The sequence below is a fragment of the Hyperoodon ampullatus genome, assembly GCF_949752795.1.
Source record: "Hyperoodon ampullatus genome assembly, chromosome: X".
Classification (NCBI taxonomy): domain Eukaryota; kingdom Metazoa; phylum Chordata; class Mammalia; order Artiodactyla; family Ziphiidae; genus Hyperoodon; species Hyperoodon ampullatus.
This window is the reverse complement of record NC_136913.1, coordinates 30650608-30671290: the sequence shown is the minus strand read 5'-3', so window position 1 is coordinate 30671290 and position 20683 is coordinate 30650608. Positions and strand designations below refer to the sequence as shown.

The window sequence follows — 20683 nt, the reverse complement described above, 5'->3', positions numbered from 1 at the left end:
CATTTTAGTCAAATGCAGTCACCCCTAATTACAATAGCACTCCTCTGAGCTAGATAAAAGGATTGATGAAATTTCTATTTTTGAGTTTCAATTATGTCCTAGGAAGCACTTTTTAATTTTAGGCATCCTTTATGAGTTATCATTGTTATATATTTTATTTGGAGATACTCTTATTGGGCTCTTTAATCTGCAGTAATTTATTTATACACTAAAAGTACACTCATTTCCTATCTCTGTAAATGTGTTTGGGGACACTTGTTTGTTACTGAAAGTTCAGTTACAAATGCAGTTTGTTTCATTTTTAGATTATTTTTAGAAAGCTATAATGCTGCTTAGGCTCTGGAAATAGATAAATGCAATTACCTTTGCATTTTGTTTTCTTTTCAAACAGACATTTTGTCTCCTTCCTTCAAATGTTTCCCCTTTATCTTTAACAGGTTGATTTAGTGAATATTGGAAGCACTGACATAGTAGATGGAAATCATAAACTGACTCTTGGTTTGATTTGGAATATAATCCTCCACTGGCAGGTAAGAATCCTGATGATTTTTTTTTTTTTTTGGTGGGGGAAGGTAACGTCGCTGATCCTTCCTTTCATTTTTACCATTGATCTGCAAAACATGTATATCTCTAACAATACAAAGCCCATCTCCATAGTGCTGCCTTTTAAACTGGGATGATTGTCATCTGCAATGTGAAGTATCAGCAGATTATAAAACAGGTTCTAGCACATTTGCAGGAATATTTTTCTAAATTTTATTTCACTGGGTACAGATGAGGCAAAAAAAAAAAAAAAGAAACCTCATCAATAGGGTAATAAAAATACTTTTCACAAATAGGTCTTTTGTAACTCACCTAAAAGTAAATCTGCATAGTTTTGTAAGAAGAGGGGTATTTTTCCTGTTAACCACTATCAAATGAATAAGACTTTGTGAATCGTGTGTATTCTCAATGTAAACTAATGCCAATAAAAGATTATTGGGATATGATGATCTGTATATGTGTTATACAGAAAAACTTACTTCATAGTCTGATTTGGAAATTGCCTTTTTTCTGAACCACCTCAGCACAGGGTCTTCTGAATGCCTATATTTACTGGTCCTCTGCAAAATGGATCACAGATCATCGGTTTAGTGAAGAGTATATATTTTTTTAGTCAGACCGACAGGAGCTTACGTTTTGACTTCCTCATTTACCATCTTAGTGACATTAGATATAATGTCATCCCTTTCTGGGCCATAATTCCCTCACTATCAAAAGCGAAAAAAAAATAATGAACACGTATATTTCTTGTCAGGATTAAATGAGAGAATATCCATAAAGCACTCAGTACAGTGTACCATTTTCCTTAGAGGCGTATCATACTAATAACTCTTTTTTTTTTCCACTCATATTTTAAGAATTTGGAGGGTAATTGAGATGCCGGCTCTTTTTACTGGTAGAGCTTACTTTTTTATATAACAGCTTTTTTTGAGATATAATTTATATATCATAAATTTACCTGTTCTATGTGTAAAATTCAAAGTATACCAAACTGGTTTAGTTCTGTTGCCCAGCACTTCTCAAACTATTTTGAGGAAGAAACAATTCCCCCCATCTGTCAAACATTTTAGGATATTTACAGAATTGTACAATCATCACAACAATCTAACTTTACCACATTTCCACCCTAAAAATAAATCTCATGTCCATTTACCATCACTCTCCTCTCCCACTCCCAACCCTAGGCAACCATTCATCTATTTTCTGTCTCTATATGTCTGCCTTTTTGGACATTTCATACCAAATGCACTCATACAGTATATATTCTTTTATATCTGTCTTCTTTCACTGAACATAATCTTTGAGGTCCATTCCTATTGTAGCAGGTATCACTACTTCCTTTAGTGAGGTTGACTTTTAACTTGAATTGTAGATTGGTCCTTCTCGGAGTCAGACAGCATGTAGACCAGAGGTATACCTACTGAACTCAGTACCCATATTGTCCTCCCAGTTGACACCCATATTGTTCTCCCAATTGACTCCCATATCTTTCTTTTATTGTAAATACTCTGAACTGGCTCAGTCCTATTTCACAGCAATATGGGAAGAGAGAGAGAACAACCATAGCGGCTGACAACAGAGAATAGATCATAAGAGCCTCAAATGAGCCCAAGATTCTCAATTCTGGGCTTTTTTCATGTAGCGATGGTGTCAGATAAAACGAGCAAGGCAACATACGGCCCCCCACCAAACTGGTTTCCTTCTGTTGCTCAGTACTTCTCAAACTGTCTTGAGGAAGGAGCAGTATTTTCCCCCTTTTCCATTGTGTATAAATTACAATAAAACTGAAGCATTAGAAAAATGAAATAGACACATAAAACCCAAGCTTCTTTTTTTTTTTTTTTTTTTTGTGCTACGCGGGCCTCTCACTGTTATGGCCACTCCCATTGTGTGCTCCGGACGCGCAGGCTCAGCGGCCATGGCTCACGGGCCCAGCCACTCCGCGGCATGTGGGATCTTCCCGGACCGGGGCACGAACCCGTGTCCCCCGCACCGGCAGGCGGACTCCCAACCACTGCGCCACCAGGGAAGCCCCCAAAGCTTCTTTTTTTTATCATTAAACTCAACCGACATAAATAGGACTCTGTAAAATTGCTATGGAAGTTTCTAATGGACTATCAACTGTTGTATTGATATTTATCTTATGGCCTTGTAACAAATTGTTCATGGAGAGACCCCAGCTTGCAGAAAACACTTTGAGTTGCGCAGATGGCAGTCATGACAAAGCCAGCAGGAGGACTTAGGTGTGCTCAGAGCCCCAAAAGGCTATTTTAATTGTATTTATCACCCAAACTGTCTCTCATGTGATCTCACCCTTTCTTATCTCCTCAAAACCCTTTCCAATTGCCTCTCAACTCACTGCAGGATAGAGTTTAAAACTACCCTGTCTGATATTTTCTTCATTTGCTTGTGCGTGTGCTCATTTTTTTAATTAGCATGTGGAAGGGCTTTCACATCAGGAATACCAGAAGGAATGCTTTTGCAGTCTTTCCTGGTCTGAGACTTCTCTTAGAGTTTTCTGTTTTCCATCTGTGTCCTCCGATCACCATATCCTTGTGATTGCAAGGATGTAGACTCTTCCCAGCCTCTGCTTCTTTATCTTATCTCTCTTCTATCACACTGCCCTGTTCTACTAAAACTACTAAATCACTTTTTAAAAGTTGCTCCTGCTCGATACTCCTCATCATAACCCAGTGAATCGCAGAAGATATTTTCACCAAGAGTGCGTATTTGCCTTCTTATAAAATCGTCAGAGAAGCCCTTGAGTCTCAGTAAAGATTAAAGGACACACTGGCCAACCTAATGTACTTTCCAGATCTATGAGATTAAGAATGACATGAAGAGATGGAAAGATGTGAATCTTTGGTTCCAGTGTCATATACTATGTTATTACTATTGCTGTGGAGGCCTTCTCTCTGAACTTGCAGAAACTCAGGAATGCCAACCCCATTTCCCCCGTCACTGTTTTTCTGGTTTCTACTTAAATGAAATGATTTGCCTGAAAAATAATGCCTGTATCGAGGAGTAAGCAGCTTTGAGCAAAATTGTGAAGTAGACAATGTGTGTTAGGTGTCCCTTTCTTCCCTCCTTTTAAAGTGCAAACCATCCTTTTTAGTGGGGGCGGGGGGTCACCTCGCTTCTGGGAACCAGCTGGAGATAAAAACATATCCTGCTAATGAAGCTGAATCTGGCCTCTGTACCCCGACACCAAATTAATTCTCAGAGTTTTGGGTGAAGTAGAAAAGAATATCTTTATTATTTTGCCAGGCAAAGGGGGCCACAGCGGGCTAATGCCCTCAAAACTGTGTATCCCAACCAGGAGGGGGTAGTGAGGAGTTTTATAGTAATTGTTCAAAGAGGGTGTGATCAGCTTGTGGATGTTCTTCTGATTGGTTGGTGGTGAGGTAAGTGGGAGTCAGCATCATCAAACTCCTGGTTCCAACCCATCTGGGGTCTAGGTGCTTGTGGGCAGCACACTGTTAACTTCTCCCACCTGGTGAAGGTTTCAGTATCTGCAAAACAGCTCAAAGATATTGTTATGTGTATCCCTTGAGGGGGAACCAGGACACTGCCCCAAGGCTGCACTACTGTTTCTCTTGACTGCTCCTCCCTTGTCTCTGCATCCCCTCCCTTCCCTAATTAGCAACTGTTTGAATCTGCTCGTTGGAACTCAGGGAAGGTCATGGAGGCTGAAGGAAGCCTATTTCCTGTAATCAAGAAATGGGGGACACAGAAAGGCTTTTGTGCCCAGGAGCCCCACAGGGTCCTTGCTTGGTATCACTAACAGTGGTGTGCTCTCAAGGTCAGACCCCCACCTTTGCTGGCTACCTCAAAAGAAATACTCAATTCCAGGGCTCCTTTACACTGGAATGTTTATGTTATTTATCATGTGCACAACAGATAAGAGAAAGATGGATTTTGCGCTGCTGAAAGCCCTTAGTGTAACCTCCTGCCTACCTAGTGCCTTCTGGGCAAAACAGGTCTCGATCTTCTGGTCTTTCACACACTACCATCCATCCCTTGTAGAAGACTATTCCTCCCTCTCTTCAGTCCTACCCCTCTTCTGTAACTCCTTTTACTCACAGGATGGATTCTGGGAAGCAGACTCTGAGTTTGGCAGGCAGGTTGTTCATGGATGCACACCCAAAAGCCTTCTTGAACTCCATGGAGAACTGGGAGCTAGAATGAGCCTTTAGAGTTGTCGTGAGTGGGGCTGAAATAGTTGAGTCTTTATACAATTTCCCTTCATCAGTTAACAAGGTGGGCTGCCCTAGGAGGGATGTGACCATAGGTGACATGCTTGTGCAACTCAAGTAGTTCCTGAGGGGACTCATGGGTGATGTCTGCCTCAGGACAGCTGGAGAAACAAGCCCTTCCTTAAAGGAGAATCCTGGTAGTGCATCTCCAGGTCCATCACACCTTCTTTGCCCCGTTAACTCCTAGTCATTTTTTGAAATCAGTGCTCAAAGACATTTCATTTTTTTCCTTTAAAAAATAGATGTATAGCTGTATTCACACACACATATTTATTTATATTGATTCTTTCTGTCTTAGGGACAGTGAGCCCTGAGGGTGGGGAATTTTTCTGCTTAAGGACTCCCCATGGGAGCCGCTCAGTGTTTGACTGAAGGTTGATCCTTAATAAAGATTTCTTGGTAACTCTCTTTTCTGTAGGAAAAGAAGAACTGTTATCTCACATTGCCCTTTATTATTATTTTTTTCTCAGCAACATTTGCACCCAGGTAGAAGCAACAGCAATGAGGCTGAGGCTGATAAGCTGAATTAGTGACATAATGATGCTAAAGGAGCTTTGGATCGAATACCATGTTGTTCTTTAACATTATGTGCATAGAGGGCAGTCTGGCCAAGCATTTCACAAATGAATCCCATTCATCATTGGAGGGTTGCCTGATCAGTGCAAATCCATCAACACCACTGAGCCAGTGTCTGCCGATTCCAACCCTGGTTCAGCACAGGACACACAGTACACATCCTGCAGTCTCTGTACATGGAGGCTGTATATTTTATAACTTTAGACTATGATGAGAAAAATTACATAACTATTTGACCTATTTATTCAGTAAGTAAGTGGCTAAATAAGCAGGTCAGGAAAGAATTAAGAAAACTGGATAATCCACCCCTAAATAATAGATTTAGCTATCAAGGGATGGTGACAAATGTATGCAAAGATTTCACATCTTCACATCAATCCCACGTTTACAAACATCATCTCAAATCCTTTTCAAGTATTTTAAAGTTAGATTTAATAGTCTATCCTAAAATTTGCATTGAATCTTTCATAAAAGGATTACTAACATTGGAGATGTTAAAATATGTATTTTCCCCGAAGGCATTTGTTAACTTCTGCATGGATGAAGAAGCAAAATAAAATGTGATATTTGGAATACACAATAAATATTCATCATCTGATCAAATGTTGGTAGTATATGGACCTTATACTGCCCGAAAGGGAAGCCCTTGGTGGTCAAAACCAATCACATTTACTTATATACTTCCTTTAAGTATGTGATAAGGGGACTGATATATTAAAGAAGTAGCCTAGTAATGATTCCTTTAATAGAAAATGTAGACGGTCTGTTCTATAATGAGGTGTCAACTGCATTCTCGAAACCCAGAAAATGGATTTCTGCAGCAGCTGAATTAGAAGAGTGACAGTTGGAAATACAACAACCTGCTGAGTGGCATTTGCACCTGCACGCAGCCTAGGACAGACTCAAATGGCCAGAAACCATTTCATGAAAATAAGACGGAACCTGGCCTTTTTCCCCTTTTGCAGTCTTGGTTTCCGCTTCCCTTCCGGGAGCCGGGGGTGGGACGGTGGGTGGGGCCCAACTTACGCTACTACGTGGCCCCCAGACCCCACCCCCCGGGACCCAGCGGCCCCTCCCAGTCCTGCGCCGCCGCACTTCTGGCCGCGCGCCCTCCTCAGCTCGCCCTCAGGCCGCTTCGGCCTCCGTCTTCCTCACGGCGCCCGTGCTGGGGTCCCTGCTGGCCCTTGGCTTTCTCCTTGCCGCTGCCACCCTGCTGAACAAGTGGCAGGGCTTGTGTAGGCCCTGAATGGACTTTCTACGCGGCGTCACAGCGGCCTTAGTCTCCTTCACCGTCTCCATCACAGCTGTCGCTTGATGGGACGGGGCTTCGGAAACAAAGCCCAGGCGTTTTCTTTGCCACCATGCTGTTTGCCCTTGACTTCTACCTGATGTTTCACAACGTGGCCGAATTTCTCAAACAAGGGGACTCTGCAGAGGTGACCGCAGCCCACAAAATGGAAGTAGGGAATTCCGACTGTGACTCCGGAGGTGGGCCAGGGGGCCGTGTGTTGGGAGGGAGGCTGTGACTTCTCAGGGTAGCAGTGGGAGTTGCTGACGGAGCGGGCCTCCTCACAGCCCCGAGGTGACGTTCCTGAGCCCAGCACACAGGACGGCACCCCTTGCCTTAGCACTATCACGCCGCTCTGCACGTGAGGGCATCTTGAATGTTCCACCCCTTCTCCCGACGTATGTCTCACGGACCTGAAGCCCTTTAACCTCTCTGCCAAAAACAAGTACAAGGAGACAACGTGCGTAGAGCCTTGTTACCTTCCCCTTCCCCCCCGCCCCCACTCAAGAGAAGCATTTCATGCTGTGGGCAGAGGAACAGCTAAGACGGAAACCACCACAGGGCCAACCTGCCAGGCCCCGGTCGTTTTTGTCTGCATTTGGTGCCCCTGTTCATGACAGGCACTTTGTCCAGAATGATCCTTCCAAGATTCTTTTGTTCAAGGAGCACTAGCTGCCTCTTCTTTCTTGAGGCAGGGAGAAAACTGACCTTTGCCCTGTCATCTAGGAGTGAGTGGATCTCCGTGCCCATAACTGGCCAAGCATTTCGCAAATGAATCCCATTCATCATGGGAGGGTTGCCTGATAAGTGCAAATCCGTCATCACCACTGAGCCAGTATTTATTAACTGAAGATTAGAACATTCAGGTTTAAGTTTGTGTGCTTCTTGTTCATGCATTTCCTTATGAAAATATCTTTCCACACCTAGGTCAAAAATGTAATGAAAAATATCATGGCTGGATTGCAACAAACCAACAGTGAAAAGATACTCCTGAGCTGGGTCCGACAATCAACTCGTAATTATCCACAGGTTAATGTCATTAACTTCACCACCAGCTGGTCTGATGGTCTGGCTTTGAACGCTCTCATCCACAGTCATAGGTAAGATTATCGAAACATTGAATAATTTTTAAAAGTATTGATTTAGAGTCTGATATCCTTTTCTCCAGGATGGTTCCTGATCATTTCCCACTATGCAACATGTTATTTATGTTGACCATATTAATCTAACCAACCATTGGAATGTACTGAATAAGAATATCCTATTTTTATGTGATATTACACTTAGTTGTTGAAATGTTAAAACTATCAGAGCATGAATGTGGTTATGGTGGAGGGGGGTATCAACATCTTTGAAATTGAGACTGCCAGAAAATCAAGATTATATTCTAACTTTGCTAAGAATGGAGTTGGTCTTTCTATACAAATAATGTGTTAGTAATGAGCTTCAGCTGTAGCGTTAAAAATGGTTGTAGATCTTATGTGAGTGGCTGTAGTACAATTAATTACCATCATCAGATTAATAATGTGAAAAAGAAACATTTCTCTTGTCAGACACTTAGATAGCAAATACCATAAGGCCCTGTAGGTGTGTATATATATATATGTATATATACTTATATTTCAGGGTTAAAAGAGGCTCTGAGCATCTTAGCAACCAAGGCAAAGAGCAGACCACAATTAATTCTATGACTCAGTGCTCAGAATATCAAGACACAGTTGCTCTGGAACAGCAAAGCAATTGCTATAAAGCATGAGAGTTGTTCTGTTGACCTTCGTAAAAGGAACTCAGTGTGACATAGTGAACCAAATGTCCTTAACTATATTTACACTATTATATTTTCTAAGATAAAATCGTTGTTTGCTTTTTCTTGTATAAAGAAGCTCAGTAAGTGAATTAGTAACAGTTCAAGAAAAAGCAAAACAACATGATAAATACATACATTATGTATAATGAATACATTCATATGTATTGTATGTATAATACATTTACTCTAAGGAACATTTGCTTTGGTTTTCCTATTACCCATCTCTTTTACCCAGCCCAATCCCCAGGGTCAAATACATTGCCTTATTAACTGTGTTTGAAATGCCACTGGACTGCATCTGCCCTGATTTTCAATGCAGCTTATCTTTTCTCACTTTGATCTTTCTTTTCTCGATGAGTCTAGTCTACCATTATCCTATGCCAATCTTGCTTCTAGAAACGTCCAGAATATAAATTTTCTTCCTGGTTTACCCGTCCGGGAGCAAATGCTCTCTAAATAAGCATCTTTGTCAGTTTCTTGCTCCAGCTGGGTTTAATTAACCCCATCTAGACTGAGTTTCCAGGTGAATGACTCAGCAACCTGACTTTGGAAAGGAGGCAGGCTCACGCTCAGTCGGCATGTTAAGCGATGTTAATATGTTGTTTTTCCTAAGTGTGACAGGAAGAAAAATATTCCACAGCCTCAGTACAGCCAGATGAGAGGGGATAGAGACATTCATTCTGCATTATAAGTCAGTGTTCATTTATGCAGCCACACGCTTCACAGTAAGGGCCGGAACATATTGATCTTGCTGTTCATGTACACATTTGCAGATGAACAGAAATATCGAGGATCGGGTTATGCGGCCCTTGTTGGCTCGTTAGCATTTTCTTTTCAAGTGGAAGACTTCAGTCCTGCAAGCATGTTCACAGACTACATTTGTTAATATTCTATTTCATGATTTCTGAATGCATTTATAAGTAATCAATAAACATATCCAGGTTGCCCTGTCACATATGTCCCTGACCTACTCTTTGTCTCTCCAAATATCTACGTTTATATATTCTTTTGTCATACTGAATGAATCATCAGTAACTACCTTCTTATACATAACATGGTTACTTTTCAAGAGGTTTCTCACAGTTGATAATGCTCTTTCATGAATCATCTCCCTCTTCTTTTTGTCTCTGACAGATGAACATATTGTTTATCTAAAGAAAAAGAGAATGGTTGAACTGTTTGTTCCAGGGTGATTGTCATTGGAACACTTAAGGAATGTCATGAGGTGTCCTGATTTCAATAATTGAAAGACTATGTAGAACAAAGGCATGAACTTGATAACGAACATAGGAATTGACAAAGAGCCTTGCCAAAGATCAGGCTTTTAGTGACTTTATTTTTCTTTAAGGCTAAATTTTATCTTAATATGTAAGAAGTTAAAAGTATTAAATTAAAACACAGAGTTCACTACAGTGCAGTTAAAAGGAAGCCAGATTCTACTTTCATGAGAAAACCAAATGAAAATTGATTAGAAGTATGCTCAAAATATGCAAATAAGTTGCAATAAGTATAAAGTTGCAGTTAAATTTTCTTCTTAATTTCTTATTTTAATTTATTACCATAGAAGTAACATAGCACGTGGTTTAAAAAAAAAAAGTCAAACATTAGAGAGGGAGGCAAAGGACAAAAAGAAACAAAATGTGTCTTCCTGACCTCAGCCCTATCCCATCACTCTCCACTTCCTAGAAGTAGTTACTGTCAGCAACTTCTTTTATTCTTTCTGACGGTTTTCATAATTATCTATTTCTTGATTAATTCATTTCTGACAGTAGATGGATTTATTCCTTAATATGAAGCCCACAAATATTACGTCTTATCTCCATCTGTTTCCTGATTTCATCAGTATATTATAATCATTTTATTCTTATAATTGTTGCCTGTGTGACTTTAAGTGACAGTGGTATACTTATTTTCATCAAGTTTAGACAAGATCTGTTGACCACCTGAAATGAAGGTTGAGGAAATTTTCACCCTCATACATACTTCCTCCTCTTCTCTCCTCTCCACTTCTGTCATTATGTTGTTATTCTTGCATCAACAATGTTTGTAACATTTATATCTCTTCTGTAAGTATAGGTTCTTGGCTTGAATCTGTACACTGAAAATGTATTACTGTTATTTTATAAATATAATTAACCTTAAAGTAATAGAAGTTAGTGTTTTTAAACAATTATTATTTTGTAGGCCCTGTTCTAAGTAAAATAACCCATCTGTTTCTCATGACATACATACTATCATTGTCCCCATTTCACAAATAGGAAAATCACATAACCTCTCTGTGCCTCAGTTTCCCAAAGATCATTTGGTTATATCAACCTAAACAGAGATAAACGGAGGCAAGGTCAAATGATCAGAAATTCAGTTTATTCAGGAACAACAGAGGAGTTGCAGTTTGGGAAACACATGCTGTAACAATTTGCAGGCGAGTCTGTTGGGGGTTTGGGGCAGGCTGTGCGTATGGGCAAGGAGCACAGAGAGGGGGCAGTACAGCCAGAGTGCAAGCAGTAAGTTCATTGACTTGAGGATGGGGAGAGATTCTTGGTGGATATTCATTGGTTGGGAGATAAGGCTTGAACTTCTGTAAAACAGGCGTTCATAGAAAATCAGCCTCTGAATTCTTAAGTTCTGTTCTTCTGAGGGCACATGTGGGAAATTCTCCATTTCATATCCTCTGGTTCCATTTTTGACTGAAATCTTTTCACAGCTAATATGCTGTAGAGCCAGGATATGGATTCGTAGGGGACTCTGCTTATCTACTAGGCTATGTTATCTCGTTCAGTATGTCGGTTTCCTCAAAAGTGTGGGGATCATTGGTGGCACATTCTTATTTATGACTTATGGTCTAGGTTAGCATGGGAAGGTATGTGGCTTTCCTCTTCAGTTGGTTAGTTTTACAATTCTTTATGCATTTGAAAATCATGGTTGTTTAAAATGTTAATTAATGGTGAATTTTAATGATTTAAAACATCTTATTAGATTGATTTTAAATGCTAGAAGAGACCTCGAAGGCCATTCAGTACAATTCCTTCTTTTTATTTTATTTTTTTATTATTTATTTATTTATTTATTTATTTATTTTTTGCGGTACGCGGGCCTCTCACTGTTGTGGCCTCTCCCGTTGTGGAGCACAGGCTCCGGACACGCAGGCTCAATGGCCATGGCTCACAGGCCCAGCCGCTCCGTGGTATGTGGGATCTTCCCAGACCAGGACACGAACCCGTGTCCCCTGCATCGGCAGGCGGACTCTCAACCACTGCGCCACCAGGGAAGCCCAATTCCTTCTTTTTAAAATGAAAACACTGAAGCTCAAATAGATTGCATGACTTAGATAACTCGTCACCCAGGTAACTAGTTAGTGGCTAAGGAGAAGGCGAAGGGAATGAAGGGAAAGGGGCTTAAATGTGGAAGTAATCCTATTTTTTTATCATACTGATTTAACCTTGTTTACTTTGCTGTAGGTGAGAAACTGGTTTCCCACACTCTCCCACCTATATTCTTTTCCACTCTCCTTAGTGAGAGATGGAGAAATGAAGATGGGGCAGAGGTTGCATAGTGAAATTAAAACTTCCCCCAAATAGTCTAGGATTTAATTTTTGTTTCTTAAGAGTCTTTCCACTACTAGAGACAGCTCCCAATTTATACATATTTTAGGTTCTAAAAGGTTTTTAGCTGTTTTGGGTAACTTGGAGTATATAGGGGAGATTAGATTTACTAAGAAGTGCACAAAAGTCTGGTGAATTAAACAGGGTAGGAGCAAGTAGAGAAAAGGAAATGAGAGTCAAAGGAGAAATAAAGTTGCACCTTTCTTTTGAATTCTGGTTTTAGAAAATAGCAGCTAACCCCGTCCTTGAAACATCTTCTCTTGCAGAGCATGAGTTCTTAAGCAGGAGTCCATTGACAGACCCAAATGTCCTAAAATTCTATGTAATTCTGTTGAAAGCTATGGATAGGAATTTTGTCTGGGTAGAAGTTTCATAGTGCTCATCAGATTCTCAAAGGTATCTGTGATCCAGGAAAGGTGAAGAAGCACTTAACTAATGGTTTCCAATGTTGTTGGGTAAAATTGTAATTCCTTAACAGCCAGGGCCTTTTACAGACTCATCCCAATCCTCCTCCTAACCATATCTCCCACCACTTGATACTAGAAATCTCCCAGTGGAGCCAGGTTTGTGAGGTCCTGACTGACTGGGCACATTCTGCTCTTTTCTTCCCTAAAAACTCTGATTCTCTAATATCCACGCAATTTAGAATCTGTTCTCAAGCACTTTTCTTTAATCTAACCCAAACCACCATTTAAGAGTCCCTTAAGCCTCAAAAAAAACTTTCTTGACCTCTTCAGATTTTAGAAAACCATATATTATTATTATCTGTATTTGTCACACTTAAAATGTATGTAACTTGTGAAGTATGGATTTTTTTTTCCTCGTTAGATTTAAAATCCTTATAGGATAAGGACGGCCTCTTACACGACTTTGTGTTTTCTCCGTTATTAAGTAAAATGATATTCATATAGTATGTTCTCATCCATTCTCTGGTGTAGTCAATAAATATTTATTGAGCCCCTCCTATGTGTCACGCTGGGTTTCTAGAAGTGAACAAACCTGGCAAAAATAATTCTGTATTCTACATTCAAGTGTGGGAGATAGGTAAATAGATAAGATTAATTAAATGTATAGTATGTTAAATAGTAGTTAAGTGCTAATGAGAAAAAATATAAAGCAATTAAGAGGGATAGGAAATGATGCTGTGTAAGTTTGATTTGGGGGCAGGCAATTTTAGATGGGGGAAGGGCAGGGAAGGACTCATCAATGTGACTTTTGAGTAAAGACCCAAAGGAAGTGGAGGAGTGAGCCACGTCTGTGTCTGGGGGAAGAGAATTCCAGGCATAGGGAACAGCAAGTGCAGATGCCGGAAACTATCTAGCCTGTTTGAGGAATACGAGGAGGGAGGCAAGAAATAAAATCAGAGAGTTCATGGGGAGCCAGACCATGTAGGGCCTTGTAGGTCGCAGTTAAGTCAGTGAATTTTACTCCCTCGATAGCAAGGATTTGAGAAGGTTATGATGAAACATTTTACCAGATCACTCTGACAGCTCTGCTGAGAATAGATTAACAAGGGCAAGGGTGGGAATAGGGGAGCAGTTAGAAAGCTAATGCAGTGTTGTATGCAGGCTAAGATGGTGGTTTGGATTATGGTGCTAGCAGCGAGGATAGTGTGAAGTGGTCAAATTCTGGATATATTTCCAACTAAGTGTTGTATGAGCGTGAAAGAGTCATCAAAGTTGACACCAAGGTTTCTCTACTGAGTACCTACAAGTTTGACCTTGTCATTGATTATTGAGGAAGGGAGAACTATAAGAGAGGTAGGTGAGTGGTGGTGGTACAATGTGGATGAGTATCAGAAGGTCAGTTTTGGATGCTTGAGTCTTGTGATGACTCTAAGTAGAGCTACTGAGTAAGCAGATGGATCTAGAGTCTGAAGTTCAGGGAGGAGGTCTGGGCTAGGCTTATAGAATTAGAAGATACCAGCAAATGGCTGTTATTCAAATCCATGAGACTGGATGAGAAGAACACATTTTTGTTGCTTGGATAAGATAGAATAATTTCTCCTTTGTTTTCTTCAGGATTTTCTATTAAAATCGTGACTTGTCTAAATGAGAAATGTTATTGAGGAGTACTGAAGAGTAACACTCAACTCTTAAGGAATGTGGGCATGGGTTGTCAGTCAAATATCAGAACTGGGGACTTCCCTGGTGGTCCAGTGTTTAAGACTCTGTGCTTCCACGGCAGGGGGCATGTGTTCGATCCCTGGTCTGGGAACTAAGAAAGAATTGAAGTGAATCTCATGAAACATTTTAAATTGATTTATATTTGTCTTTATATTTGTGTGTGTTTCAGGCCAGACCTGTTTGATTGGAATAGTGTGGTTTGCCAGCAGTCAGCCACACAACGACTGGAACATGCATTCAACATTGCCAAGTATCATTTAGGCATAGAGAAACTACTGGATCCTGAAGGTTGGTGCATTTCTAAAGTACCACTGTTTTTAGCATAGTTTAATGTTTATCATCTCAGGCTTAACATTTCCACAAAGTAAGCACAAAATAGAAACTCTGCATTGTGTTTTTCTGTATTCCAAGTATATTTAAAATGTTCTGTTTTCCTGAAGTACATTATTAACTGTCATACATGATTTTAGTTCTCAGAATACCAATATCTAAAACTAAAATGTAAAACTTTAGGAAAAAAATTCAAGCCTTTAGAATGTATATGCCTCACAGATGAAGTATACTGCATTTAGAGTATATTGACTCCAAATAATTATAAAAAGTTCATGTTTTGCTTATTCTACCAAGAGATTTGATAGACTAATCAGCTATAAATAATTAGCTACTCTTGCCAATTTCATTCATATACTCCATAAAAGGCAACATGGTTTACTGTTTAAATCAGGAAATCTATTCCTGGCGCTGATTTTGTTGTAACTTGTCACTCTGGGGGAAGTCCTCCATTGAATGGTTATTTGTTTTCTGCTTCTTTAGTTCACAGGCAGTACTGTATTTATATTTTTATAATATTACGCTTAATTAAATTTCATCCTTATCTCTGGTGCTGCATAGTCGTATCTTACAAACACATGGATTAGAGGGAAAATAATTCCTGACCTCTGCTTTTCTTCTATCCCATGAGGCACTTTTTAAATTTGCCAACTTCTTTGGAATTGCAGACTATATTCTCAACTTTCTTGAGGCTTTACCACACTCTAAACCCAGAAGTTGGAGAGGCAGTGTCAGTGGGATTGATATGTGCAATACAGTACAAGCTGATATTTGGGTAGGGTTATATAATTCTTTTGTCTTTGGAATATTGAATCAATCCCAAATAAGGAGATCCTTGAGTGGTGGTCATAGGTCCCATCCGGAAAAGTTCTGAAGTAACTCAGAGGATAGCCTTTCACTGGTGAATTTATCATCAACCAGAATCGAATCTAGTGTTATAGACCCAAAAACCTGATTACCTCATCTTATTGATAGAAGATCCATATGGTGGTGGTAGTGGTGGGGGAGTTAACTTTAAACCAGATGAAAAAAATGATATAACAATCAAAATGGAAGCTCATTTATTTTAAATGAGATATTTAACAATCACAAGAACCAGAATACTCATATCTAATTGACCTCTATATTGCTCTTGATAAGCACATGGACTTGGGAAGGGAAAATTATAGCAATACAAATGTTTGTGAAGTTGGAATCAGATTAAGTTCATTAGAAATGTTTCTTCTCCTTTAGATAATGCATGACTCCTGTAACCTCTTATTATTGCTTCAGTAGATGGTCAGTGTCCTTCCTGCCCCAGTTTAGCTGGGAGAAGTTGTATCAATCATATTTCCTTGTTTTGCAGGATGGGGGAGGGTTACCTCACTATTGACTCCTAGTACCGATTGATATACGTGTTTTTTCATACTCTAGTGAGGTAGAGAGGGCAGACATAATGAAAATATGACTCCAGCCCCTGAGGGTGAAAGCTATAGTGTATGAATCTGAAGGATAAGCCTGTTAATAGTTTTTTTGTTTTTCGTTAAATCCACATATGGTAGTCAGTTTCTGTTGTCTGGGATATTCTTGTGTGTGCCTTATCCTTTTGTAAAACAGTAAGAGTAAGTTTAAAATAGATCTTTTCCTTGCTAAGTGATAAAATGGCTTTTGATCTCTGAGTCCTCCTGTGAATCAGTGAAGTAAAGGAACCTAGATAGGCATCCACATCACAGTCAGAAAATAGATTGATAAGCCTATAATCAGAAAAGGTCAGTTAAATAAATAATATATTTTATAGCATAAAATAGCCTGATATACCCAATTCCATATGTTCTCCTAAATGGAAAGTGTATGTTGAAATGCATGTCATATAGGCACACCATTATAATAACTCAAACTTGATAATTCAAAGTCAACCAGGTACAGTATGAAATACAAGCTGATTAATAGAGATCAAACTACCACTTATGGTTTCATTTTGCCAGTGAACTCTTTGATCTGAAAACTTTTGCTATTTATGGACTCCCTTCCAAGAGCATTGTCTCCTAAACTGGTTTATTAAAGGTTTTTTGGCTTTCAATAAGATAAGGATTCAGAATAAATCTTAAATTATATTTTTAAGTGTCTATCAGTTCCTGCCAGTATTAGGGAAATACTCAAATATGCATTTAAAAATTATCGCTCAGTATTTTCCAAGAGATGATATCAATGATAATTGAAAGAAAAAAAATTAACCAAATCATAAGGATTTTTATTTACTGATTAGTTAGTCACAAAAGACAGAATAGCGTCTCTTAGAATCTAAGACTTAGAACAGGCTACTCAATGTATCTAACAGGCGAGACTCAACGGACTTCTTGCATGTCCTGTATAGTAATTACCTTTCAGAAGTTCATATTTTTATTTAACCAATTATTGGTTCTTTAGCTTATACATGATGATGTCAGCTATTCCCCAAAGCAATTTTCGTTTCATATCTAATATGCCCCTTAGGAGGCTAATGAAACATTTAGCTTTATATTTGGGGAGATTTTTATTATTGGGGGGATTGAAGTTATATTTGGCTTAAAAAATACCTGCCCAAAAATGTTTTTAGAACTTTAAACATATGCTTTATTGATTGGGTTGATTTATAAATTAAAAAGTCATTGAAATATAATTTGGAGCTTTTCATATCTTGCATATATCGACTTTGGTATGCTTTGTTTGGCCTTAATTGGTGTTTTGAGGCCTGAGGTTTGGTTTTAAGTGGAATCGCCTTTTAAAATGAGTAGCAATAGGCATTAGCATAAGCAATTTCAGGAGCTGTTTCTGGTGTGTTTAAATGTTAACATATGCAAAAACAAGTACTAGTAGGGTAAAATTTAATAATTTATGCATCTTTATGCTTGTAGATATAAAAGGTTTATCTCCTTCAAAACATATCCTATTGTGAATCATTCAATTCACTTTCTCTCCTGATTTCCCTGTAAGACACTCACAGTAGTGCATTGTGGGTTTCACGTGCATTGTTTGCTTCCCTGAGTTTCAAACAAGTTGGTTTGTTTGCAAATCCACACAATACTTTATGCATTAAGAGAATGCTTTTCAGCTTTTCCTTGTCAATAACAAAGTGTAGATGTTCTAAAAGTAATAAAAAAAATTGGGGATAAAAATTTGTGCCGGTTCTAGATGACTTTTGAGTGTAGTAAGTCATTTCCGTTTGTGATGGGCAAGATGATGTGCACATCATCTGTGGCTTACCAGGGTAACTTTAGAATGAAAAATGAATGATGAGAGTCAAATTTGATGAACACTAGGGCTTTCAAGAAATATTTGTAACCTCAAAATGACATTCACAAGCCAATTAGTTTGGTTTTAATCCACTTCATTTTAACAGCATGAGGATGGTGACACAGATTCTGTTTTCTGTCTGGCTAATCCCTGCATCACTCTTCAGTTGTTTTTATTTTATTTTTTAAAATTAATTTATTTATTTATTTATTTATTTATTTATGGCTGCCTTGGGTCTTCGTTGCTGTGCACGGGCTTTCTCTAGTTGTGGCGAGCCGGGGCTGCTCTTCGTTGCGGTGCACTGGCTTCTCATTGCGGTGACTTCTCTTTGTTGCGGAGCATGGGCTCTAAGTGCATTGGTTTCAGTAGTTGCAGCACCTGGGCTCAGTAGTTGTGGCTCGCGGGCTCTAGAGCGCAGGCTCAGCAGTTGTGGTGCACGGGCTTAGTTGCTCCGCGGCATGTGGGACCTTCCCGGACCAGGGCCCGAACCCGTGTCCCCTGCATTGGCAGGCAGATTCTTAACCACTGTGCCACCAGGGAAGTCCTTCAGTTGCTTTTAGAGTCTACTTTTCCACGAATTAGCTCTACTTTTTGGAAAGTTTTACTCCTGAATAAATGATCTCCGACTTCACTTTGCATGCATGCAGCTGATTAGTCTTTAAAAAAATATTCAAGAGAAAATATATAGCTTTTACTATAAAAGAGAAAGTCCTTAAGGCCTCTTTTTGGGTTTGATATCCTTTGAGCAAGTGGCGTTTTTGTTTCTTCCAGCTTTGTTCTGTTCATCACATTTTGATACCATTAACAACAAGAAATGGTAATAAGTAGTTTACACTAAGTTAAAATGGAAAGAGTAAAACCATACCAACTCAGAAGGGTGTTGTTAAAATAAATAACTCGAACTTTTTATGGACAGGCACACTCATTTCATATCATTTAGATTGTTTTTGTTCTAGAACCCATTGTGGAATATCTTTGTTTTCAGAGAATTTAATGAGGTTGGAATATACTGGTGTTCCTCATGTGTATAACCTTTCAACTAGAAGTTATTATTGTAAATATCTCACACTCTTTAGAGCCAAACTCTCTGCAGTGCAGAATATTCTTTTTTCCATATATTAAAAAAGTATTTTAATAGTACATATATTAAAATGGCCATTGCCTTTTTGATGACAAAGTAACAAAATATATGTTCCTTTGTACTGTTTTGTTGATGTATATCATTATCTCTGACAGAGAGTCTTTAGAGATAATACAAATTGTAATTACCTAAAACTAAATCCTGAGTTTCTTGGAAGAACGGTTCTTAGTCTACTTACTCTACTACGGAAAATAGAAGGTATCATCAACTGCTTATACAGATATGATAATAGCAGAATAATGTTCCTATTATGTCAGCAGGAGACCACTTTTTCCAGCATTTCTTTTAAAAGATATTAAAATTTGATCATTAAAACCAAATTATATCATTTAATAGTGTTAAATGTAATAATGAAAATATTTCTTTAATTTTGAACATCAGTGGATTGCAGTTGAAATGAGCAAATTAGAGATGGCATTATTGTATTAGCAAAGGAATGGGCTACATTAGTAGATTTAGTGTTGCCATCTCATTTGCTTAATGTATATTCAACACAACCTTTTAGCAAAGGAATTTGGGAAATACTGTGTTAAATACTTTAAATATATACTTCTATTAGCATTGCTTAGAACAGAGACCAGCAGTGATACATAATGAGGCTTTAGAAAAACTGATGGCCAATGTAGAAGTCCAGAGAAATGTGATTAACATATTTCTAGCCTGCATATCATTAGAGTAAGGGTACTTATTAGAATATCCTTGACTATTTTTAGGTTTTTATCCTGAACCTTCCTCTTTTTTACACACCTTTTTTTCCATGGGCAGACACATTGCATAACTAGCTTTGACTGTCCACTGCCACTTTAACATACTTGAATGCATTTGAGTTAAAGATGACTTTAGCCGATGACTTTGAGGCATCCTCAGATTTATAATAGCTACTATAGGAGAAAAATCTTTAAGGGGCAGTGAGGCAGTACTTTGTAATACATAGCAAAATAAATAAATGAAAACTTTCTACGTGGGTAAAAAGGTTACCAACAATAGTATACAAATATTAGCATAAAAATGAGGATAAAGATACTATATTAATATTGTGATAGAGATGATTATACTAACATTAAGATATTACTGTTGTGATCTCCTGTTTCCTGATGGAGAACTTTCAAATTGCTTATTGCAATAGAAATTTAAAAAGTTAATACATTAATATATAGCTTCCAGTAGCCTGAAAAGGTAACAAAGGCACATGAGACAGAGAGAGAGAGAAGGAGGGGGAAGAGAAAGAGAGAATGAATTCCACATCTCTTTTTGATATCCTATTTTCTACCTTATTCTTAGTTCAGATAACATAGAAAATGAATATTTTCAGGACAATTTGAGCCAATCACTAATGAATTGAAGTGATTTTTGTTCTGCTGATCCATTTCGGTTTTTTGAATGACAGAAATAATTGAATGTAACTGTCCCAAATTCACCCATTTAGACAATAAAGAGACCTCCAAACATTAAAAATGATATCTGTGTGTGTAGTACATGGCCTGAATTTACCCTTTATACCATAATTTGGTATTTTCTCCTTGTCTTTATGTTCTTTTATAATTTATCCAATTTTGCTCTTATAGAAAACAGCCAATTTATATTTTTTATTTCTGTTAGGAGTTTATTTGTTAAAATAAGAGGAGTATTATTCATCGTTACAGTTAAGTAATATAGTTTCTCACTTGATTGTGGAATTTTTTTTATTTTTGATTTTTTTTGCCTGCGTTGAGTCTTCGTTGCTGTGCATGGACTTTGTCTAGTTGCAGCGAGCAGGGGCTAC

General features: G+C 38.5%; 1 protein-coding gene across 3 annotated transcripts in view; it reads left to right on the top strand.

The window, feature by feature from the left end:
- The window catches only part of DMD (dystrophin), a gene marked incomplete at both ends in the record, with an annotated part of 2093893 nt that overhangs the window by 394671 nt on the left and 1678539 nt on the right, over window positions 1-20683 (top strand). For all 3 annotated transcript variants that reach the window (XM_079728248.1, XM_079728247.1, XM_079728246.1), the window contains 3 exons: window positions 438-530; window positions 7591-7763; window positions 14368-14486. In XM_079728248.1, coding sequence (XP_079584374.1) covers window positions 438-530; window positions 7591-7763; window positions 14368-14486 — 385 coding nt within the window. The remainder of the gene's footprint in view (window positions 1-437; window positions 531-7590; window positions 7764-14367; window positions 14487-20683) is intronic.